This window comes from Psammomys obesus, unplaced genomic scaffold, assembly GCF_907164565.1.
Source record: "Psammomys obesus unplaced genomic scaffold, mPsaObe1.curated_primary_1811, whole genome shotgun sequence".
In the NCBI taxonomy this organism is placed as follows: domain Eukaryota; kingdom Metazoa; phylum Chordata; class Mammalia; order Rodentia; family Muridae; genus Psammomys; species Psammomys obesus.
The window spans coordinates 8839687-8864193 of NW_026591918.1; the positions used below are offsets into that span (position 1 = coordinate 8839687).

General features: G+C 52.4%; 1 protein-coding gene across 1 annotated transcript in view; it reads right to left on the minus strand.

The window, feature by feature from the left end:
- The window catches only part of Dnah1 (dynein axonemal heavy chain 1), a 59847-nt gene that overhangs the window by 2664 nt on the left and 32676 nt on the right, over positions 1-24507 (minus strand). The window contains exons 36-72 of the mRNA XM_055612451.1: positions 23507-23684; positions 22590-22784; positions 22383-22502; positions 22081-22239; positions 21883-21990; positions 20670-20810; positions 20369-20529; positions 19735-19892; positions 19006-19179; positions 18250-18288; positions 15215-15393; positions 14007-14237; positions 12741-12937; positions 12109-12244; positions 11105-11313; positions 10749-10920; positions 9942-10133; positions 9492-9602; positions 8635-8820; positions 8157-8348; positions 7162-7329; positions 6890-7081; positions 6567-6698; positions 5841-5966; positions 5198-5317; positions 4951-5100; positions 4694-4854; positions 3906-4131; positions 3588-3783; positions 3129-3280; positions 2497-2693; positions 2132-2276; positions 1742-1900; positions 1531-1662; positions 962-1132; positions 500-679; positions 250-426 (exon numbers count right to left, since the gene is read on the minus strand). Of these exons, the coding sequence (XP_055468426.1) occupies positions 250-426; positions 500-679; positions 962-1132; positions 1531-1662; positions 1742-1900; positions 2132-2276; positions 2497-2693; positions 3129-3280; positions 3588-3783; positions 3906-4131; positions 4694-4854; positions 4951-5100; positions 5198-5317; positions 5841-5966; positions 6567-6698; positions 6890-7081; positions 7162-7329; positions 8157-8348; positions 8635-8820; positions 9492-9602; positions 9942-10133; positions 10749-10920; positions 11105-11313; positions 12109-12244; positions 12741-12937; positions 14007-14237; positions 15215-15393; positions 18250-18288; positions 19006-19179; positions 19735-19892; positions 20369-20529; positions 20670-20810; positions 21883-21990; positions 22081-22239; positions 22383-22502; positions 22590-22784; positions 23507-23684 (6022 nt within the window). The remainder of the gene's footprint in view (positions 1-249; positions 427-499; positions 680-961; positions 1133-1530; positions 1663-1741; positions 1901-2131; positions 2277-2496; positions 2694-3128; positions 3281-3587; positions 3784-3905; positions 4132-4693; positions 4855-4950; positions 5101-5197; positions 5318-5840; positions 5967-6566; positions 6699-6889; positions 7082-7161; positions 7330-8156; positions 8349-8634; positions 8821-9491; positions 9603-9941; positions 10134-10748; positions 10921-11104; positions 11314-12108; positions 12245-12740; positions 12938-14006; positions 14238-15214; positions 15394-18249; positions 18289-19005; positions 19180-19734; positions 19893-20368; positions 20530-20669; positions 20811-21882; positions 21991-22080; positions 22240-22382; positions 22503-22589; positions 22785-23506; positions 23685-24507) is intronic.

The following is a 24507-nucleotide window of genomic DNA, read 5'->3' on the forward strand; positions in this document are numbered from 1 at the left end:
CTAGACGTATATCCTCAGAGAGTGTCCCTAACTGTGCCCCCCCCCCCAGCCTTCATTACCACTACACTTGAGTGATAAGTGAAATGGGTGGGGCAGGGTTCACCTCTCCCCACAGTCCCCCAGGTGTAACTCACTGGGCCCTGTGCTATGGGATGGTTTTTCATTAGGTGCCCTGGAGGCAGGGCTGTACCTCCTTTCTGCTGGACCCTTCTATATTAAGGTTTCACGGGACCCCTCCTGTGGACTCACATTGAGGTCATAGGTGGGTGGGATCTGGTGGTAGATGCCAGATTCGCTGTAGCTGTGCTCAGAAGAGAGCACAGTAGGGTTGTAGAAATCTTCTAGTATATTCCTGACACAGCGGCGGTCCCAGTCATCAGTGACACGACCACCATAGTTGATTTCTCCAGCTGTGTACTTGAGAACCTATGGGATGGATGAACCAAGGTCCCTATTATAGGTGCCCAAGTCAATGGCACCCAGCCTGCCCCTAGCCTACCTTATAGGGGATATCATCATATTCATCTAGGAACATCTTGAGCTGGCTGATGCAGATTCGTAGGTCTCCGTCTGTGAACTCATAGGGGATGTTGAAGCCCAGGGGTCCAAATTTACGGCGTTCAAGTGCATTCCCATGGAACAAGCACAGAGAGAGCAGCAGGGACTTGAACTCCATTACCTGCAGGACAGAACGGGGCAGGCTCATAAAAGGAAGGTTGGGACGGGTAGGTGGGGGCTTAGAATATGCCTCGCCTTTGGAAAATTAGGTTTAATTGTGTGTATGAGTATATGTGCACAGTGCTGTTGCTCGCAGAGACCACAGGTGTCAGATCCCCGGGGAGCTGGAGTTCCAGGTCATCGGAAGCTGCCTGATGTGGATGCTGGGAGTTGGACTCAGATCCTCTGGAAGAACAGCCAGTGCTCTTAACCACTGAGCCATCATCTCTAACTGATACCTCACCTTTTGACAAGAATGGAGGAAATCATCACTGAGGTTGTTGTAGGACTTCAGCAGGTTGGCTTTGACGCCACGTGGTGGTTCAATAGTCATTTTGGAGCCATTTTGCAGGATGGACACCGGGAACTTGTTGCTGGGCAGGCTGGTGAGCCATAAGCGGAAGTCCCGATGTACCTGGTGGCCATGGTGCCTCATGAGTACAAAGACCTAGGCTTAGGCTCCTTCCATCCAGGAGCTCAAATTCACCCTCTGACTTACTCCTTCCCTGACTGGTTAGGATGTAAGGCTATGTAGACATCTAAGAATGGCTTAGTAAATCCTAGAGCCACCAGTCTGTGCTGGGTAGCCTTGGGCAGGCACCAACCCCCTGAGACTCAGCAGCTCGGAGAGCCAGTAATAATTAGTTAATCATCCAGAATAAGCTAGTCGCACCATGGTACACGTGACCCGCGTCTGGGTGTGGGCTCCATGCTCTTTGGGATCATCTTGTTTAAAGTACCCTCAAGTCCTTGATGGGTGGTCAAGTTAGTCCTTTCACTGAGAAGGACCCAGTGACAGGCAGCATGGCACACCTTGTCAGGATTGATGTGCTCAATGAGACGCTCCAGGGCTGGCATCCAACTTGGTGCCAAGTGGCAGTTCTGAAAGAAGACCCACTTGCCCCTCTCTATGGAGCTGCGCATCATGGCTTCTGCCCGAGGGCCCTGTGGGGACAGGAACATTGAGTAGGGGATTACTGCTCATCTTCCCTAGCCTACTCCTCCTCTGCTGCCTTACCCTTACCTGCCCCTGGCCCAAGGAGATGGCAGAGAGCTTCTTGGAGAACTTCATTTCTTCTGCAAATTTGTAGAGGTCAGCAGCGGGATCAGTACCAGGTGACAGCACAAAGATGAGGGGTGTTGTGGAGTTGGACTCTTTGAACACTGCAGACAGATTGGCTGTCTGGAAGGATAGAGAGAGATACAGAGACCACATGGGGCTGATGAGAGACAAGATTCAGGGCAAAAGAAGGGGCAACTCCTGAGGTTCCTGGAGCAGTTTCAGAAGGGCCTTCAAGGTCCTAGATCATCCCTGTTCAAGAGTTCTGGCCTGGACAGGGCTAGAAAGTAGTCCTCAAAGCAGCCATGTCCCTGAGACCCAGGATACCAACTCTGCCTTGTGACCAGCACTTGCCTGGGGCTCAATGAAGCGGGGTTCCAGGTGGCTGGCCACAAAGTCCTGCATGGCATTAGTAACCTTGTCTCCACGCAGGCAACGGAGAACAAGCAGTTTTTGGAAGTCATCCAGGTCTGTGTTCCAGACGCCAGGCAATTCCTCCCTGCAACAAAGCCCGCCTCTCCTTGAGAGCCAGTCCTCAGGCAGCCACTGGCTCACAGCCTTTGTCAGAAGGATGGGGTTTCCCAGAACAGGGCTAGAGGAATAGGGAGATGTGGCCATAGATGGAGGGCAATACTAGGTAATCTTTCAGAGAAGGCCTCCAGGCAGGCCTGTTCCTAGGGTCTTCTGTTCCTGGTAGCACACTGTAGAATTCAGCTTACCGGTGAGGCTCGACGCTGTCGAAGATGGCCCGGAATCCTCCGAGGTGTTTCACAAAGTCAGAAGCGAAGGTGGTAAAGGATGTCAGGTTTGAAAGTGCCAAGATGTCTCGCCAGGCTCGGTCTGATAGCCAGTTTGGTGCAGGGTTGTCAGTCATAGTCTGGACGGAGCCTCCAGACAGGAGATAGCGCCACTCAGCCTAGAGGAGCACAGGCTGAGCTGGTGCCCACACCCTGTGGCCAGCTCCTTCATGCCGCTAGAGTCTCCACCCAGAGAAACTGTTATACCTAGTGTCTGCTACTCTGTCCTTTCTTGCATATGAGGTCCATGGAAGCTCCTGACTAAACAAGTATGGGAGGCTTAGGACAGTTTGTGCCTGGGGATGGTCTCTCTGCTCAGCAGCACATTTTAGGCTCTGAGGAGACCTGTGTTCATAGCATCAGTTGGGCCATATTAGCGTAGAGTCCACTGTTGTGTTGAAGCAAGGAATTGTGTTTCCCAGGACCGCCGTCCCCTTGAACTGTGTTATACCCCTTTGCCTGGCTTTCCCTTTATGCCTATCCTGTGCTCTCAGGCCCACAGTGGGGTGCCCCCTCAGACAGACAGTCCCTGAGCCATCTGCTTGCCCCTGCACCTGGTTGATCTTGCCCTCATTCATCATAATTCGGACACACAGCAGGAAGGCGAACATCAGCTTGTGCTTCTCAAAGAGGCTGCGGCAGACATTGCTGTAGAGGCTATAGGTTAGGTAGCGGTTGATGTTGACGATACGCTTCTTCAGGTTGTCTGCAAGGAAGTGGTGGCCGAGCATGGAGAAACAGGGAGAGAGAGACACTGTCGGGGTCTAGCCTGGTCTCCAAGGTCTCCCAGCAGCAATCGGGGTAGTCTGTGCACTCCCTAGACAGCGAGTGTTTCCAGTAAGGGGCTCAAAGTAGGGTAGGGATAAGAGGTGGCCTGTTCTTAGCTATCATGAATGTATGATGTAAGAGTGAACCCAGATGAGGGTTCATATGTGGGCTTCACCATAGAAATGTGCCCATAAACAATCCATCCACCTCAGAGTGGGCCTGTTGTGTCAGTGGGCCAGAGCTACCTGCCCTCTCTGAGTTGGCGATGCCTGAGAGGAAGATGTTGAGGAACCACTCGAGGGAGTACTGGTACATGGGATCCACATTGGCCAGGTCTGACACACAGAAGAAGAGGATCTGGGTGCGGACAGCCACAGGTATGTACTCCATGCGTGTGAGGTCAATGTCCTTCTCAGTCTGCTCTGCAATCCTGACCTTAGCCTGGGCAACAACAGGAAAGGTGTTAGATCCAGGGAAGCTGGAAAGAGTAGTAGGCAAAGACAGATTGAAGCAGGGCTGGGGCACGTGGGGAGGGTCGGGTTGCCAGGAAGGCACTTCCCAACCTGGATCTCAGCAGCCTTCGTCTTGGAAGCCTCTAGCACCTTGATAAGCTCCATGTCATCTACGGGATTACCCTCGGAGGAACTGAGACGGTACAGAATCTGGTCTTCGATGTCCTTTAGCTCCTGGCGCATCTTGGCATTACTGACAATCAGCTGGTTTTTGGCCTCCTCCAGGTCAGGTCGCTCCTCAGCCACTACCTGGCCCAGTAGCTGGTCCTCTAGGCCACTGCCAGGGGTGGAGGATATCATGTTTATAACACCCTGGGGACTCCAGGGATCAGCGCTAAACCCACACTTATCCATCAAGAGCCCAGCACCAATGCCAGTTGTCAGCCTAGGAGGCCTAGCCTCAATCTGGAGGACCAGTGCAGGGTTGCTTTCAAACCACGGTTCTCAGTGAGACCTTGAATAGCAGAGGCTAGCCAGATAGATCCTGAGTTCTTCTTTGGCAAAGGGGCTGTGAATGATCAAGTAAGACAAGGCTTAAGAGTGTCTGTTTCCCCTCTGACTGCTTGTAGCTACTCAAATGAAGGCTTTGGTATGTAGAAGGTTGTGTGTGGTGTGTGTGTAGAAGGGAATGAGGAATACTCTTGGGTGGAAATAAATCTAAGGAAGAGAAGCCAGTGGAGGGTCTGGAAAGCCTTGGGATGCCAAAGTACCTGGGACGAAGTTGATGGCATCATGATCAGGAAAGACAGACCTCTTGAATCCTGCAGCTTAGGGATGGCCAAGGGACAGCTGTCAGGAAGGGAGAGCTGATGCGTGTGTTCTCTTGGGTAGAGGCTTACCTGGGTGACAACGTAAAGTTGATGAGGGTGAGTTTGGTGGCAACCTCTGGTGTATAGTGAGGGTTGGGCAGCTTCGTGGTAATGTACATCCTGAAGTCCTCATGGTAGGGGATCACTGTGTCTCCCAGCTTCAGCACCGTGTTCCCTTGCTGCTTGTATGTCTGTAGTAGGCGGGATGGGCAGGCACTGTGGTTGGAGTGTGCACAGCTCCTTGTCCTGGCCTGTGGTGCCTCGCTTACCATCCTCGCCAGGCCTACCTGCTTGAGCAGCACAGGCTCAAGGGCTGGATCCAGCTCCTCACCCACATTTTCTAGGAGGCATGGCTTGCCAAAGCGGATGGCATTTTCCATGCTGCGCAGGAAGTCACGGTCACTCAGCTTGAACACATCCAGCCCGTTGTCCTTCTCCTGCAGGGGAGGGTGGGTTTAGAGGGGGCCCAGGGCTCAGGTGTTTCTTTTCCCAGCTGAACCTGTCCAGGGAGGCCGCGTTGGTGTTGCTGCTTACCATGTTCTTGATCCACTTGTTAGCCTGACCCTGAGGGTCAATGAAGTGGGTCCAACGCTGGGAGAATTGATTGATGACCCCATTCTCCACTGATAGAGTGTCATTGGGGAGGCCGGCGATCTGGAAGAAGCCAGGTGCCATGCTGGGTCGGGGTTCTTAAGTGGGCACAGATGGCTGGGACATTAGCTACTCCAACTCTGTCTGGCCAACTCTCTTTGTTGTATGCTCTGGATGGGGGCATGAGGGATACAGGCAGTGTCTGGTTTCCTGGACTCTCCTTCTGCTCCTGGACAGTCTCTTTTGCTGGGCCCTTCTGTCCATGTGCCCACTGCACCCCTGCTTAGTGATACCACCTTCATAGTGCTCACATCCCACTGGCCCTTCTTGCATTTTCCCACACTTGGCCTTCCTCTTTGCCTTTGGGGCCTGGCTTAGGTTTGACTTAGACCTCTTCCTACAGCTGCTAGCATCAATGTCATGCCTGCTCTCTCTCTCTCTCTCTCTCTCCCCTCACCACCCTCTTGCTACACTCAGAAGGGTCTAGAGGAGGCATCCATGTACTAGGCTTGGGTAAGGAGGGTAGAGGGGAGGCAGGAGGCTCTAGGATCAGCCTGAAGCAATCCTGACATCTCCTGATGGTTACCTGCCAGGACCGGATCTTCACGGGGTTTCCCAGGGTTGTGATCAGGGTGGGCTTGGAGGTGTGCGGGACAGCGTGGATTGTGAGCTGCTTCACCCACTGTTCATAGAGTGCTGTACGGTACTGGCCCTGGAGAGATGTAAAACTTAAGGCCAGCACAGTAGACACACAGAGTTCTCCTTCCCTCCGGTTACAACACTCCTTGGCTTGGGTTTTTGTTGTTGTTGTTTTGGTTTTTCGAGACAAGGTTTCTCTGTGTGTAGCCCTGGGTGTCCTGGACTCACTCTGTAGACCAGGCTGGCCTGGAAGTCACGGGAATCTGCCCGCCTCTGCCTCCAGTGCAAAGGCGTGCGCCACCATGCCCCACTCTGCTAACTGCATGTACAAGTTGGGTCTCAGGTGAGGAGCTAGATATTATAGATACTTCAGACCTGCTTGGATCCTACCAACCACAGACCCTAGCCTATGAAATGGGTCATGCCTGCAATGTCTTCCCAAAAGATGGCCGTGAGAACTAAATGGGACACACAGGGAAGCATTTAGAGCAGTGTCTGACACAGGTGCCTGTGTGTGAGCCTTTATATAGTTCCAAAGTGGCTGGCTCTTCTCACTTGTATGCACAGCTATGTACCTGCTTGCCACCTGCATGCCACAACATCCGCCAAGAGGTAAGGCCTCAAGGGAGGGTCTTTCTGTGGGATGAAGCTGGTCAGGGATTGGGCTCTTTACCGTAAAGGGGCCCAGGTAGGCCACGGAGCCAGCAGCTACCAGCACATCACCAGAAATGTTGTCCAGCATATTCTCCAGGTTCTCCACGGTCTCCTGCCAGCGAACCTTTTCGTCTGCTAGCCCGTTGATGAGCTGTAGAAGCAGTCTTGTGGAGTGGCCTCTGGGAGGCTGGGCTGGGGCCTGGGGCAGGCTCTGCCCACTGCGGCCCCACCCATAGGTTGCTAAAAAGGGGATGGGGAGAGCCAACCCGTAATTGTTCCCCACCACCCAAGACCTGTTCTCAGTGGGCCTGCCCGTGGGCTCTTTTGAAGAGGGGCACGAACCTTGTCAGCTCGGCCCAGGCGCTGCTCACACTGATCACACTTCATTTCCAGCTCCTCCTTCTTGGCCACACACTCTCTATACTTGGCCTGCATTGTGGCAATGCCATCTTCCACTTCCCGCAGGTGTTGCTTTGCCTCTTCTAGGATCCTTTGTGTCACTTCCAGGTCATCCTGGGCTTCCCGTAAGGCTTGCTGCAGGCGGAAAGAGGGCTGGCTCATAGCCAGTCCCAAGGTAGGAGAGCCTGCCCCCATTTGCTCTGCACAGTCCTCACCCGCTTGGGTTCCACAGCCTTGGCTACGAAGTGGTACTTGTGCATGGCGCGCACCCACTGGCAGATGGACGTGCAGGCCTTGGACACCTTGGCAATGGCAGCTGGCTGGAACTCCTCGTTGTCGATATATGGCTGGATGGCTTTGATAACTGCCTCCCCAATGTTGTCCTGAGGTGAAAATCATGGATTTCACGACATTGCTCCCCAAGAGGGACAACGAAGACCCTGCTTCCCTGCATCCCGGGTGCTGGAGGGCCTTCCGCACCCACGCCCTGTTCCGCCCGAGGCCAGCCATTGTCGGTGGTGGGCCTGGGAACCTGTACTGCCATCAGGCTCTGGGAGTTCAGGGCTAAGGCGAGGACAAGGGGGCCAAGAGCTCCGGCTGCGGGCCCTCCTGGCCTGGGTGCCTCTCTGAGAGGGGTGTCTCTGCACCTGCCCATGTAGGCCAGGCAACTGGCAGTCAGTGAACTTCGGGACTGGAGAGGCATTCCCTGAAGTGGTTGTGGGCTCCAGGCTGACCTAACAATGGCACAGCTCAAGAGGACAGATACCTAGGGACACTGAAAATCCCAAGTGGATAGATGTACGGAGAACCTAGAGACAGCCAGAGGAAGCTGAAGCTCAGGGAGGCAGGTAATACAGAGCAGGGGATGAAGCTTTTGCCAGGGACTAGTGAAAAAAGAATCCCCAAGGCTGTGGTGCCTCAGAGTGAGTACGGGTGCTGTCCGATAGGCGCAGGAAGCTACCCTGGTCCCAGTTTCCACAACAGACATCTGTCGGCAATACCATCATCCCAGCTGTCAGCTCTTTGGGGCAGGCTCATGCCCCCTGGCCCACACAGCACTCAGTGCATCTCCACTGCCCTTGGTGGTGGGACAGGCAGAGAAAGCACAGAGATCACAGCACCTGCCAGACACTGGTGAGATAGGTGCTTCTCCACCTCCCACCCTGCTGTGTCCTGCCCACTGGTTTACCCCTGTGCCTAGCATGGCTACCTTGTCAAACTTGAAGAGGCTCTCAAGGAAGCGGCCCGGGTCTTGCAGCAGCCCCTTGCCTGGCTCCCAGTAGTCATCCACCTTGGAGCCTGGCTTCTCTCCAGGTATCTTCTTGGGCTTGATGCCCTTCATGATGCACACAGCTTCTATGACCAACTTGACTCCAGGGGGTGGGCGCTGCATGGCACGCACCTATGGGCCATGCCAAGAGGTGTGGAAGGGGAAGGTCCTAACCTGGGGCAAGGCGGGCCCCACCAACCAAGTCTTTACTGCCATAGGACCTGGAGCCTTGGGAGTGCCTGGGGATGGCACAAAGAAAGTGGAGCAAGCAGCTAGGATCCAGCCCTTACTCTGCCCTCACCTGTTGGTGCACAGTCACTAAAGATGTGCAGAGGGTGGCTTGGGGACACCATTAGGACTTAAGAGGACACCAGAGAGCGATGTGATATTGAATGTGAGAAGATGCCTGGGTGCCTACCTCTGTCACATCATTCTTGTTGAGGTTTCGAAGGCTGGCCAGGGCTGCATCCAGGGCTGGCAGAGCCTCATCCAGGTCCTTCTGAGCATCATCAGCAATAGCTTGGGCCTTACTGGCCTTCTCATTAGCCTTAATCTCCTCTGCTTGCACTGATTTCCGGGTCTCCTCAGCTATGGCTGTATCCACCTGGGGATGGGAGACAGGGGAGATGAGTGGTCAGTGGCAAGGGCAGGAATACCAACCTCCTCTTTCTAGGACTAAGATGTCCACTATTTCCACGGGCCCTCTGAGTTGCAATGATGCTGTAGAGATCGAGTAAGGCCTTCCGTATCTTGAGTGCCTCCAACAGGGCTTAGGAGTTTCCAGGTTTGGGCATTCCAGCCCTAAAGGCCCACGTGGCCATCTGTACATGATGTGAGGACAGACTTCCCCATTTCTTCAAGGAACATTTTGTAAACTCTTGACTGTATAGAGCAGGACACTTGAATAACTGGCAGAAGGCTGTCATGTTAGTGGTGGTATGTGCTGGGCGGACTGAGCCCTTAACGGAACTGAACATCTGCGGGTGGTGGTGGGGGGTCTACCACTCAGTCTGAGTTGTGATCATCCTCATTGCCTGGCCTGTTTGGATTCATCTGCCTTGCTTTTCGTAGATGCTCTGCCAAGGCAGTGCTTGGCTTAAAGTAGTAATAGCTCTTCCTAAGTATTTGTCAAGTAAATGAGCAACTTGTGAATGAGGAAACTGAGGCGCACAAAGGCTAAAAGACATGTGAAGGCCAGGAGCTAGCCATTTGAAGTTTTGAGATGTCTGGCATCCTAGAACGGATCAGAGAGGAGAGTGCTTTGAGCACCCCAACCTTGATCTGGTCCATGGTGACCAAGGTGTCCTTGGCAGCCTCTTCCAGCAGGGGGCGCATAACCTCCAGCTCCTCTTGCATCTTGGCCACATCCTCAGCAGTGCGCAAAAGCTGAGTTTGGGATCAGAGAAAACAAAACAAACAAAAAAACAGGTGTTACAGGGACTGGAGAGAGGCTATGTCTTAGGGTTCTGAGGAGAGGGCCCTGATGGATCAGCTTTCACTCATGACCCCAGGTTGCTAGAGGAGGAGGCCTCGCTTCCTGAGAAGCTGTGGGGTACCTCTGCTGTCCTTGCCCTTCACTGTTAATTTCCATTCTTTCACTGAGAAGGAAGTCATCCTTTGCAGCACTTTGGGCTGCAGTTTGAAATGCCAGGTCACTTGGCATCAAAGACTACTAAGACCTAGCAGGGAGCTAGACATTATCTGTAAGGCCTTCCTCAGGCCTACCTTGTTAAGGCCACTCTTCATGCGGTTTTTGGCAGTCTTCAGTTCCAATTTCTTCTGCCCAATGAGGATGGAGAAAATATTGAGCAGCTCCAAATAGCTCTTGGGGGTCACGTAGTTGTGGCGGGCTAGCTCTGCCAGGTATTCAATGCATTTCTTGGCTACTGACTGGTGGATGTATACACAAACCTGAATCTGTAAAGGGGAAGTCCATGGATGCTTGTGGCACTTGAGCAAAGACCAGGTGCCACTGTGTCCTGGTCCCGAGGAAAGGGCTGTAGCACAGCTCTGCCTCACATTGATGGTTTCCTAGGATCATCACAGCTTCCAGGTCAAGGTAACCTTTTATGCAGAGGACAAGCTCAAGGCCCATATTAGACAACAACCGAGCTGGCCTTGAACACGAACCCAGATGTCTCCCAGTGGTGGCCCGGTGCCCTTGCCACATCCCCCTGAGCAGCCTTTCCCTGGAAGCCCATCAGAGGCTGGCTCTAAGATAGGGAAGTATTAGGTTCATCTTAGCTCTTGGCTCTCAGAGGGCCAGCACTCTCTGAGATTGAAGCAGACAAACCTGGCTGATCCTATCTGTGGTCTCTCTAAGTGCTGTCGGGGGACGCTGGGGAGAAAGGGGGATGCTAGCATTTGTAGAACACTCTAGGTTCTACACACCATATGACTCCTGGGGGAAAATCTCATCTCACCAAAGCTTTTCTGACTGGTAGGACTGGTAGAGTCTGGTAGGACTCTTACCCAGGCCTCAGTGTCGCCAAACCCCTACTCTAAGAGACTGCTTCTCAGCGAGATACCTACCAGGCCTCGAATTACTTCTTGGGAAGATTCCAGTTCTGGGATCTCATTCAGGAACGTGGTGGCCACAGACTGCAGGGCCTCTGACGGCCACTCGTTAAACCAGTCGATGGTACAGCAGTTGACGAGGGAGGGGAACTGTCTCAGGCGGGCCCGGAAGATCTCCCCGATGGGGCTGAGGGAGAAGGATCCACCTAAGGCCTCCGGCACACGGACTTAGGCAGTCAGGACTCAGGGCCCGTCGGTGGCCTAGCAATCTGGTGTGAAAGGCATGGTGGCCAGGCCTGCGGCCACTTTTCACTTCAGAAGTCCCTCTAGCATCCTGAGGCCCCAGTGTGGCCTGGTGACAACTATGTTACCTCATGCACAGCACCATGTGAATGTTGCTGCGCACGCGTCCAGTGTAGGCGGCCATGAGGTTGGCTTTGGTGGGCTGCAGGCCCTGTTCCTGTATGTAGGGTCGCATGGTGTTAACGATCTGATCTTGTTCATCTGCACCATAGAGGTTGGGGATGTCCCCTGAGTTCAGGATGTTGTTAATATCCTCCAGGAAGGATTCATTCTTGATCTGGAGAGGGACAAGGGGTTGGAGCTAAGCTTTTACGAAAGCTCTGATGCATCACATTCCATGAATAGTCTTCCTGGACTTTTGTAACATCCAAGGTCACTCCAGTGACCTCAGAGGTTCTGGACTTGCACTCAGATCCCCCTCACTGTGGAGGCGCTGAATATAATCTATGGGCTGTGGCAGGGCCCTGGGTCCTGGGTGGTGGTGTGGAATCCTCCTGATCCCTTTCTAGCTTTCCTCCAGGCTTTATTTTACTACAGGAAGAAACCATAGTGACTGAGAGAGGCACAGCCTGTGTTAGTGGGAAACCTCGCTTCCTTGACTATATGTAGGGCCTGGACAGGTCTAGGAGGGGAGGGACCTTGTCTAGGGTTGGGCCATGATCTTGGAGCCTAGGTCCCCTGACCCAGCCTGTACTGCCAACCAGGTTTAAGTGCTGCCTTGCTTGTCTTGTAGTCTCTCTACTCAGAGTCCTGGAAAGAGGCCTTATGGCCCCAAAGGTGGAGCTATGGGCTCCCTATCCCTCAAGAACAAACTTGTGGTCCTTAAGGGAAGAAGCCATTGGCCTCTGGGTGGTATGTTGTAGTACCAAGGTACCTCTTTACTCTTGCAGCATAAATAATGATCTCTTCTCTGCCTCCACCCACCCCTGAGGGGCTGGGTTTGGATCTTCCCTTGACCAGTCCAATCATAATCCCAGCAGGTCCTAACGACTGACCACCATACAGGATAGCACATGGGGACACTCTGTGTTCAGCCCACCCCGAGCCCTGCCCACTGCTGTGGTGGTTGCACCTGAGTGTCTGAGAACAGGAAGGTAATAGGCAGGGTCTGCAGACCAGCCTTAAGCAGAACTTTCTTGACATCATCACGCCACTCGGTCATGCCGTAATTCTTGGACAGCTCAATCTGGAAGCACTCATACTCAGCCCTGGAGGCAAGAGTTTGGGTTAAGGGGTGCTAGAGGCGTGGGGCCAAGCACTGATGGGAAGCGGGTGCTCATACTCCAGCTAGCCACCTGTACCTTGCTCCTATCTGGGGTGCACTTGTAGATTCCCTAGGCCCTGTACCCATTCTCCTGTTTCCCAACCTTTGCCTACTGTTCTTATAGCCTAGAATCCTATCCCTGTCATCACCCACCCTCCATGCTCTCATTCTGATGGCAGGCCCATGGACACCTATCCTAGGCATTCTTCTGGGATGCTTTCCTCTAACCCCCCCCCCAACCCACCCATAGCATCACAGGGAGTACTGTGGCTGCCTCTTCTTGGGGGTCCAAGTCCCATTTGCAGCTTTTCCAGAAGCTCATAGGCTGTGTAAGTTTATGTTGGGGATAGACTTGAATTTCTGTCTTGGTGGAGAAGCATCTGCTGTAAACAGTGCCCCATGCCACCTACTGCCCACCGTGGCCCGCCATGGCCCCTTACATGTGAGACGCGAGCCGAGTGAGGGAGCTGCGGCCACTGCCCCCCACACCCAGTAGGAGCGCATTGCCCAGCGCCTGGCGCAGAGTGCGGCTGATGCGGCAGATGTGGCTCATGGCGTCCACAAAGAGGACCAGCTTCAGCTTGGCTGTGTTGATCTGGTTGTAGTCGTCCATGTACTCCTCGATTACCTGCATCATCTGGGGACAGGGAAGGCGGTGGGGATGGCAGACTTTCCTCCATGGAGGGGCCCGCCAGCTCCCCGCTTCTCTCTGTTCACACCCAGAAACGGGAGCCCTGGCCAGTTACAGATTTTCTCCGGTGGGCTTGGACCCAATCTTGTGCGTCGAGTATCTTCGGGCGTGGGTAAACTGGCTCAGGCTGTCACTTGGCACTCTGAAAGAACCCTGTGCAGATGCTAGCTCTGCCTCTAGCCAAGTCTCTCTACTCTACTCTCATTAGTGCCAGCACCCGTCCCCCATTGTGGACATGCTAGGATATCTTAGCTCACTGTGCCTCATGAGGAATCTGTAACTGCTCATAAAGTCCCCAATAAATGCTTTGGGCCATCACCTATTCTAGCCAGCTCCCCACTGAAAGTATTTGGGGAGGTTCTCGAAGGAACGCCACTGCGTAGGTGGCAGCTCTAGGTATAGATAGATTTGGTGGTTGGAACATTGAGTACCAGGCCCTCTTTGATAGAGAGCTGACTCTTCCAGTGACTAGTTCTGTCCATTCTGTGCACAGGAGTGCTGGTTTTCAGAAGTCAGGTCTGCCTATGAGAAGCCTGACCTATGAGGCATACGAGTCTGTAGCAACCCTGGTGAAGACCGCCTGGGAACAAGGAGAGGATGTGTTTGGGGAAACCGCCAGAAGGTCCACTGCAGCCTCGCAGCTATGAGGCCACTGATGAAAACCTCAACCCTGTCTCGCAAGGTCCTAACAGCTATGGCACCAAAACCCTTGTCCCTCCTCTATGAGTGAGAATGAAAGCATCTCAAATGCGTATGGTGGGCCACTGTTGGCAGGATTTGTCTCAGATGAACGCCAGGCTTGTTCTCACAGAAGGGCTGCCTCGCTTTTTTTTTTTTTTTTACTATCCTCACTCTCTAGTCTAATATGATGATTCACTGATGGTGATGGGAGAGGGCCTGGGGTCTTGCATTTATCCTGTGTAGACTTTTAGACTCTCTAGGCACTATACTTGGTGTCCCCTGAATTCCAGGGAACAGACTAAAGAGGGCCTACCAGAGTAGAGTATCAACTTACCTTACTCTCACTGGTGATGAGCTCATAGGACTTCACATCCGAGCCTGGTGACATGAAGTCCCCATAAAGAATGGGCTGATAGGGGCAGACTTTGATGAAGGCCACCTCGAACTCCTCCATCTGGGATTCAAGGAGCCCATCAAACCAGTTGCGGTCTTCGTCGTTCACCAGTCGGTCGCGGAACACACGGCAGTTCTCATGGTACCACAGTCGCAGCAGTTGTACCTTGTCCTGTGAGTGCCGAGTGTCAGAGCCTGCCCTGGCTCCAGGCCCCGAGTCGTCATTTGAAGTGCCAGGGGAGATGGAGTGTAGGAACATGGCTCATGGGACTAGTCTCCTTTCTTTGACTCAGAGGTAGAGTCATAGGCAAGAGCCGTTGGAGTGTGCCTTCCGGCTAACTGAAGACTAAGCGAATTGCAGACTACTTCTTGGGCCTCCTTACCCAGCCCCCAGCCCACTAGGCACCATCATCGGCAGCTGGTCATGAGTGCCCAAGGTCATCACTCTTTCGAACCCCCAAACTCTAAGCCTGGGAAGGAGACCTCGTTTTCCTTATTCTTTCCTGACTCCCCACATCTAACTGCCCAGGAAGCCCCACCAATCTCTCTGTGTTCAGATTCCCTGACCACTATGTTCCGGCTTCCATGCCTCCCCGCTAGGGTAGCTGGGCACACTAAGGAAGTTCCACAGTTTTCTCTTTACTCATCAGCTGTGAGCTTAGCAAAGCCAAAACTAACTTTTGTCTTATCTGCCCCACTCTGCTAGGGCTAGCCACACTTGGGTTGTTTAGCCACTGGCTCTGTGTGGCTCCCTATTTGAGCTCCATGGTGGACACTCAAGCTCCTGTGCATCCCGCTGCCCACTCCTTGTATCTGCACAAGTTTAGTTATCAAAGGTACCATGTTCACCTCCATCCAAGTCTTCTTACACTTATGGCCTCTACTAAAAATTCTCCTGCCTCCTTGCGTTCTCCTGGCATGCTCTGTGGACAACCTCACCGTGGTCACAGTTTTGGACATGAGTTTGCCTCACAAGATAGGCTTAGCTACACTGAAGTCAGGCTCTGGTGGGCCTGCCCTTTATGTCCTAGTTTTTTTCAGGGCCTAGCTAGATCATGGCTGGAGACTGAAGGCTTAAAATTGGGAGAGGTCTAGGGAGGATGGCAAGGGCAACAGGAACATGGGGGAGAGGGCCTGGCAGATCCTCACCTCAACCTTAGCTGGTTCAGCCATGAGAATACCCTGGAAGACTTTGGAGAGATCCCTCAGGTTGAAGGTATAATGGGACTTAGCTGGAGTGGGCAGTAGCTGGGAGGTGATGGTAGCATATACCCTGATGGTGGCATCCACAAGGGGTTCCATCAAATGGGTGATGTTGGGAGCCCCAGCTGTGGAACAGAAGAGTAGGTTGGGTCACATAGACACGCGTGCCCCATGCAGGTCCCACGGGTCCTAGCTTTGCTCCTTTGATTCCCCTAGCACCCATTCCATAGCCATAGGCTTGGATTCCACGTCTCCTTCAGCCCCTTCTTAGATGCTTCCTTCTTTATAAGCCCTTCTTGATGCCCCTAACTTAGAATGGGAATCTCTTGCTCTGTGCGTGCTAAATTTACACCCACATTCCTGAAAACTGGTAGCACATAGAGCACTGAGATGCATTCACAGAATTGTGGGCATCAATGGGCTCAGTACTGGGTGGGCCCTTCCTGCCTTGCCTTGTGAGCCTGTGGCCAGACCTGAACATGGAAGTGCTGAGTCACATAAGGGCAAGGGGTCTCTTAGTGTACACAGGCTTCAGAAGTGCTTGATGGAGGTGGGGGGCTGTAGGGTGACCTGGACATCAGGCTGACATTGGGAACTCACTATCCTCTGTGGAGTTGCTAGAGCTTCATCTTGCTTTTTATCACCACCATATCCATGTTCATGTTTATACTGAGAAGGGAGACATTCAAGTTGAGACCCAGAAGTGAAAGTGCAAGCATGTACCCGGCTGGAGACAAAGAGTTTGGGCAGAGGGGCCAACAAGAGCAAAAGCCTGGAGTTGGGATGTAAAGGACCGATGGGGGAGGCTGAGCGGAAGATGCGATGCCGGGTGGGCACTTTTCCTGGCACTGTTGCTTGGCTAAGACATTTGAGCAGAGGTGGAGCATGGTCTTTCTTTTGGTGCTGTGTATTTCTGAGGCATGATCTTGCCCAGAGTAGCCCATTCATGGGCTGAAATGATCCTCCTACCTTAGCCTCTTGGGTAGCTAGGACTATTATCCCCAGCTTGATCTAATGCTTTAATAGGTCCCTCTAGCTTCAAAAGGAGGATGGATCAATGGTAAGTGGAGACACAGTGAGTAGACCCTGGAAGGGGCTGCCCCAGTGATTATGTGAATGAGGAAAGGGTGGTAGTTGATTTAGGGCAGACTCTTCTTGGATAGCCAAGAGAGCTCCTGACATGATATGAAGCTCCTGATATGAACTTTCCATATGACAGTTGTCATATGGAAAGAGAGGAAGAGGACAATGGTGAAGTTCTGCTCGTGAGCACCTGAAGGATGGAACTGCCATCACCAAAGGCGAGGAGGGGACTGGCAGGGCAACGGAAGTTTGGATTTGAACAGGGTCAATCTGAGATATACAGTAGACATATGGGAAGTCTAGAAGCAGGTGTCTAGAGGAGAAGTCTGAGCTGAGGGTCTGAACTTGGATGTTAGTGACACAAAGATGACTTTGTATTTCAGCCAGCATGAGACTGTCTGAGGACAGCATATTTAAGAGGGACAGGGGTCTGGAGGTCAAAGTCTAGTTAATCCAAGATGGGGTTCCTAGTATGGTAGTTTGCATTTAAAAAGACTCCCTGCAAAGGCTTGTGGTTTTGAAAGCTTGGTCCCCAAATGGTGGATCCAATCATTGAGAGATGATTGATTGGGTCACGAGCACATTAAACTCATTGATAGGTTAATTCATTGATGAATGCATTCTGACTGGGCTTCATAATGAATACACGAAGGAAGCGGTCCTGGGTGGAGGAAGAAGATTGCTTGGGGAGCTTCTCTGAAGAGGATGCATCGCCCTGACATCTTCCTGTCTGCCTCTGCTTCCTGGATGCCATGAAGTGAACAACTTTGCTTTACCATGTCCTCTTGCTACCATGGTGTTTTCCTCACCACAGACCCTGAGCCAACAGAGCAAGCCAATCATAGATGAAACTTTTGAACCAGTGAGCAAAGAAACTCCTTTTCCTCAGGCTATTTTGTCAGAGCAACACAAAGCTGACTAACACACCCAAGAGGGAGAAGGGACTGGGAGAAAGGGCTGTTTGCAGAGCAGATGAGGCCTGAGATCTGACTACTGGTGTGGCTACACTCTAGTCACTGGTGGCAAGAGTGGAGGCGTTAACTCAATGGAAAAAGGAGGGATAGGCATTGTGCCAGTGGGAAGAGTTCTTGAGGAGTTTTGTTATGTAGATAGGCAGAGAAGTGAGGAAACGGTTGAAGGAGGGTCTGGCTGGCAGAGATAATTCTGGGGTTTGGTTAAGATAGGAGAAATCGGGACATGTTTATGTTTTTTAGACGTGGTCTCAGCATGTAGCTCTGGCTGTCCTCAAACTCACCGTGTAGACAAGTAGATCAGGCTGGCCTCAAACTCACAGAGGTCTGCCTACCTTTTGCCTCCTGAGCACTGGGATTAAAGGCATGTGCCACCATGCCCTACAACAAGGTGACAGGAGCCATGAGGCAATGTCCATTAACAGGATGAGAGGTAGACACTGAGGCTCAGAGAGGGAGCCTGACAACCTCTTTCAGCTGCCCTGCAGTGATGACTGACAGATTGGAGCTGCCTAAGGCTTCCACAGAGGGATGCCTGCCTCCTAGCGGCAAATCATCCACTTTCCTGCTTGCGCCTACTCACTGGAGAAAGCTGGGTTTCTTTTTACTGTGGCTCTTCAGGATTGCAGAGTTTGTTGGATTCCTTCCTTCATCCACTCATCTTTCACTTCCTGCCATCAGAGGGACACTAGCCTAGGCACCAAGGGATGGGATGGCTCTGACAGTGGCACAGGAGCCTGCAGAGCAGCCAGCGGAACACAAGCCGACTTGTGTTCTGGCTCCGTGTGAGCTTGAGGACTGTGAGCTTGACCCACTGTGGTCCCTGATCCTAACCTTAACCTACCCAGCTTAAAGCCAGAGTCCAGGGACGCCATCAGACTACAGCCCCTTTCCCCCAAGATCCTCCCAGGCCCAGGCCACACTTACGCACAGGCTCTCGGTAACTTTTCTCTCCTAGGAGCCCATCTGCAGGGTTGAGAGACAGACATAGGTTCAGAGTTAGGTGGTCACTTGCTGCCCATCCTGGCTAGCTGTGTCCCACCAGGAAGTTCCTCAAGCAGCTGCTTCTCACCCTTCATCAGAGAAATGTGCTGTTACCTCAGGTGTACATGAAGGGGAGCCCTGGCCTATAGCTCTGGCAGGGAGGGGGTGGCCCAGGCCAGGTGGGAGGCTTGGCTTTTAGCACTCTCACCCAGCATGGAGCCAAGTGGCACCCCATAGGCACGGTGTGCTGGATGGGAGTCAGGCTACTGGAGAAAGAGCATCCTGGCGGACTTTTTCCAAATTCTAGGATGGAACAGGGCTACTTTTCCCCTTTGGTTTTTCTGAGTTTTCCCATTCTACAAAAGTTGCAGCCATTCCATGCCACCTTCCGGGCAAACACTAGCACGTGTCTCCATGTGAGTGAATTCGTATGTGTCCCATATTCAGTATGTAGAATTGCCACATGGCTTTATTTTAGATGCTATGTGCCACATCTTACTTAACTCTCAAGAGACCTGGAGTAGTAGGCAGTAATGCTAGCACCCATTGGTAAAGAAACCGAGGTTCTGAGAAGGTCATGAACTTGCCAGTCATGACAGCTGAAGTTAGTGGCTTGGTGTCCTTGCTGTGACACTAATGTCACTAGGCTGTGACATTAGCCTTTGTCCATGGCCTCTCCTGCCTCAACCCGATACTTACTCATCCAACTTCCCAGGATTGTAGAGAAGATGTGTTTCTTGCTGACTTCATCCATCTCCACGAAAGACAGGTAGTTGAAGTGGCGTGTCAGCCTTGGAGTGATAGCATTCCTCCCTCCCCCTGGGGGACCCATGGCACAGACAAAGTTGATATCCACCAGGTTCTTGAAGGCTCCTGAGTGGGAGTGGGAGTGGGAAGTCAGACAGGGCCCTCCCCAGAATTACATCATTTTTGTGGGCCCCTTGCCCTTGATACGAATATATGTTAAAACTGTAATTTCTGGTGTGGGGGTGATGGCTCAAAGGATCTGCATCCCCTGTACCCACATAAAAGCCAGGTGGCTGTGGCAGTGTGTCTGTAGTCCCAGCAGCTCATGAGGGAGAGACAGGGGCAAGCTCACTAGCTGGATGAGCTGAATCAGCCAGTTCTAGGTTCAGTGAGATCCTTCCTCAGTTAAGTGAGATGGATCAAGGGAGATACCCAATGAGACCCCAGAAACACTGATGCAAACACACGTACTCATGTCCATGCAAAAAAATGTAATCTACTACAGTACCGGTATAAAAAGAATGTGTTAACAGGCACTGGCAATTTTCATTGACCTGAACAGTTCACTCCCTTGTTTTAAGAGAAATTTGATTTTTTTTTTTCAGGCTCTACCCCTGCACCTACTGTATTCTTCACCCAGCACATGCAGCCCACTGCCCGCTGTCCCAGGAGAGCACGCACCGATGATCTTTCGGTCATACCAGCCACCGTGGTCCATCCACTGGCGCAGCAGCTCAATAGGTGGCTGTGCTCCATATGTCTCCAGGGCTGGCATGTTCAGGTCATCAATGAAGAAGATGAAGTTGCGCCCTAAGGGTGGCCCGAACACACCCTTCCGCCTATGGGAGGGGCTGTGTGAGCCCAGCACCCATGGGCACCAGGTCCTCTTCTCAGAGGCAATCCAAGAGGCACCTGAATGGTACCTCACTAAATTTTAGCTTCCTCATAATTGCTAAACCTCATGACCGGCCCTCTGTCTTGGGACATTTGGGACCAGCTGACCTGTATCTTAGGTCTTTAAAAAAAAAAAAAAAAAAAGAGTCCTCCTTCCCAGAAAGGTGGATAACAGCCATCTCTAAGGCAGGTCCACAGTGGACAATGAACAGTGAAAGCCCTACAGATAGACTAGAAGGATCCTGAGAGAGGCAAGGAGAGATCTGAAAGGCAACTGAAGCCCCTCCCCCCATGGGTCATTTCTGGCCCTGTTGGGTCATTTCAGGCAAAGTCAGGAGGATAATTTGGTGGGGGAGGTGAGATAGCAGGTGGTTCAGCTAGGCTGGGGACTCTGGCTGAGAAGGAACCAGAGGTGTCCTGCCTCTTGTCCAGCTTGCTGTCAATGAGGTCCTGGGTCTGGTTGGCTGAAGTGCGGGCTGAGAAGGTGAGGAAGTGGCTGATGTACTCCAGCGGCAGGTTCCTGAGAAGCTTGTTGGAGACAGTGAGGGTCTTCCCCGTGCCTGTTGGCCCAATGCACAGCACCTGGGAGAGCGGTGACCAGGAAGGTGGGTACACACAATGCTAAGGCACAGGGAGCTACCAACTTGCTGGTGTGGAAGACTAGCCATGCCCTAGCCTGAGCCTTGGGTGGGCTGGGACAGGGGGTGATGGGGGCAACTCACAGGTTTGTTGTTGGTGAGCAGCATGCCCAGCAGGTAGGACATCTGCATGGTGTCCATGGTGGGCACAATGATGTTGCAGTAGTTGGTCTCTGGCATCATGGTGAATGGAGCCGAGGAGTCCATCCACTTCACCCAGGCAACCTGGAACCAACATGTGGTTCAGGATGGCTCTGAAATCCCTTCCCAGGCCACCCGCCTGGCTGTGGCCCCATTGCTAATGCAGCAGGAGGATGAGGTATTGTCCTGAGGGGCTTGTCAAGAACGTCCAGGGGAAGAGCTCCTTCTGGCACAGACAGCGATCCCTGTGCTCTGCTCTTTGTGTGCAGTGGGAGGCTTGAACCACAAAGCACCAGGAATGGAGGTTCTTTGAACACAGCTGAGCAGCCTCTGGGGTGGTGGCTTCCCTACACAGCCAGTCCCTAGGCCTTGGCAAGAAGATGCTCTAGGAACAGAACGATCCAGGAACGCAAAGGTTCCCACTGTTTATTTTCAGGATAACCAAGGAGTGGGGACAGCAGAACCCAGGGCACTGACAGCTGGATGCTGAGAGTGCACCTGGTCTCCCCTGAATTCCCTCACCCATGGCCCTTGCAAAATTCCTTTGATGAAGGGCTCAATCTGGCCAAAGCCACGTGCCCCACTCGTGGCAGTTCTGAGTCTTAGACCCAAATGCACCTGAAGATCCACAGCAGGTCTCTACATAGTCACTTTCAGTCACCTCCTCTGTGGCTTGGGCACCCCGACCCTGGAGTAGTAGTGGACCCAGGGGCTCTGATTGGTTGATAGTTAAGATGGGACACTAAAGCAGGATGACAGGCATGCTCCTGGGCCCTCAGGGAGCTCGGTTCCAGGGGGCTGTTAGCTAGAAAAGGGAGTCAGTCCTTAGACATGGCATCAGGGCAGAAGAAACATTTGTCTGGGAAATGAGGCACACTGAAGACTAAACTCCACTGAGGCTCAAGTTCAGCTCTACCACTGACTGGCTGATTATGACTGTTTGTGTCTGAGTTTCCATGTCTGTAAAATGAACACAATACTAAACACCTGGTTGACTATGAAGCTCCACGTGGCGATATAAATAGCCGACAGCCTCAGACCTGGTGGCTGTCAATGTGGCTTTCTCTAAGTGAACATTTTTTTGTCGGGGGGGGGGGATCCCCACAGCCCAGTGGGGCTCTACCCTCCTCTCATTACTGGGCAGGCCCGTGTCTACCTGTTTGTTCTCCTCCTCTTCTTCATCATCCTCCTCAGTGTTGCTGATTCCAGCGTCATCCAGTCTGTAATCAAACACCACCCCTTCTGCTGGGAACTCTAGTTTTATCTGTCAGGACCAAGGGAAGAAGGCTGTGAGCTCGGGTTGGTTGCCTGCCGTTGGCGTCGGAGACCTGCCCTGGTGCTAACTGCTTCTCACCTTTTCTATCATCATCTTCACCCTCAGCCACTTGCTGAAGTAGAGGCGGCTGGTGTAGTCTCCTGTGGCGCCCACACTCCAGATGAGAGAGAAGATGAACCAGGGCTCTATCAGCTCTGGGATATGGCTCAGCTTTTCAGAGGGTATCTTCTTGAGGCCCTGGGAAAGAAGGGAAGAGGGCCAGGCTAAGCCTGAGGCAGTGGTGGAAAGCGGGAGGTGGGACTGATAGGCTCTCTGCAGCCCAGGCAAGGAGGACTGGGGCAGGAAGGAACAGGCCTCCATCTCCACTGTTTGGGCTGTACCTCTCTGGGTAGGAAAGGTCTGAAGAAACAGTCGAGTAGCTTGAGGAGGCTCGTGGTCAGGTTGCTGTTGGTTGATGCAATCACTTCCTTCACTGTGGTTCGAATGAAGGCGATGGAGCTCTGTTGGGAATGAGCCCCAGGCTCTCGTGACTGGTGGGGACAGTGCTTTACTGCCCTGTTGGCTGGCATACCTGTGGCCTCACCTACCTCCAGAAACTTGATAAAGAGGTTCCTGAAAGTTTCCTCGTAGGGCTTTATTATGGCAGGGAGATTTTTTAGCCAGCACTCAACAAATGGCAAGAGCCCGAGGATGCTGGGCTCCAGGTAAACCATGCCACAGCGGGATACTGTGGCTGGTGAGGCCACTGCCAGGTCCTGCACCTCGAACATCATGGTCATTGCCTGGTGCCAAGATAGAACATGTAAGTGGGCCAGCTGCCAGTAAGGGAAAGAGAGATGGGGTGTTGGGGAACTGCCTGCTTATCCTGCCAGAGGGTTCTGTGGTCAGTCAGAGGGTAGATGAGGGCTGGAGCTGAGGTCCAGGGATCCCATGCGGCCCTCCACAGAGCCCCAAGGGAGAGCCAAAGTTGGGGAGTCCTGGACTTTCTGGCCAGTGTGGAGTTCCTAGAGAGCTGGGAAACCTGATAGGAAACCTGCTTCAGAGCCCCAGTCACACACATGCTCACATTGACTGCCACATGTTCTCAGGAGTTTAGTGCATATAGTCTCCGAAATGCTCTCACACCCAGGCCATAGCTACACACACCAAGCAGGTCTCTGTGGTCAGGTTTGTGCCACGAGTCCCCAGCCCCTGAACACACTGCTAGTACTGGGTCAACACACAGAGCAGACTGGGTAGACATGGCCCAAAGTGGAATGGGCCTGGGAGGCATGAGGCAGCAGAAGCTAGGGAACAGCAGGGCGGCTGCCATAGCTCTCGGCTTGCAGCACCAGGGGAAGCAGGTATCCTGAAAGACAGCAGATAGGATGCGGCTTAAAGAAGGGGATTCAGGGCCAGGGGCTGGGCCCAAGACCCTGCCATCGGGGCTCCTCCGTGAGTTGTGGTGAAGCACAGGTAGAGCCGGAGGAGACCTGGCGAGCAGGCAGGCAGGCAGGCAGCGCACCTCTGTGAGTTTGATGATCTCCCCAGAGCTGAGGCACAACTTCTTGTTATCATCCAGCACTGTGTTCATGTTCTCTATCCAGACGGCGTCCACGGGCCCATCAAACATGTACCACTTCTTGTTCGCGTCATTGGCAATGGCCCCGGCCCGGATGAGGGAGGGGAAAATCCCATCCGTCCTGTAGCCACCAGGGAGGAGAGAGCTCTCAGTGTCAGGGAGGCAGGGTGATGCGCACAAATGGTTCCCAGGGAAACCTAGCTACCCAGTTGGCTCTTACTTTTAAGTTTTTTTATTAGCATATATTAATTATGTCTAATACTGGATTTTATCATACTGTCTTCAGACATTGGTATAATACAGTTTTTTATGTGTTTGCCAAGCAGTTACTAAAGTACTTGTCAATTTTGAAAAAAAAAAAAAACAAAAACAAAAACTGGTTTCTTATTAAAAACATTATCTTCAAGAGATACATTCTGAGATTCCCCCACCCCCACCCCCACTGTGGCTATCTGAAACTATAGGACAGAATCCTATATATAAGCTGTTTTATTATCTATATAAACACATATGAGAGAGTTGATTTATAATTTGGATACATTAAACAGAGCAGTCGTAACAGGATACTGTAATAAAAGTTTATAGGATGGGGCCATGGTTGATTAAAATAGGGGTATTTAAATATAAGCAGTGAGACCATGAGTCAGTCTGATAACTGACCTGGCTAACAGGCGCTAATGGACACACTGGGGAAAGGGCTGATTCCATTCCCCATGGTGGGGTAGCATGGCTCAGTACAAGACTTCCTCCCACTACTCACAATGCTGTATAATTTAAAATGCATGAATTCTGCATATCTGTAACTTGCCATTTAATATTTACAGACTGTACTTGACCTCAGGCAAATGACTCTACAGAAAGTGAACCATCTGACAGGGCAGCGTGGGGACAGCCAGGGTTCTGCTATATTTTGAATAAAATTCCAAGGTTGCATATAGATACAA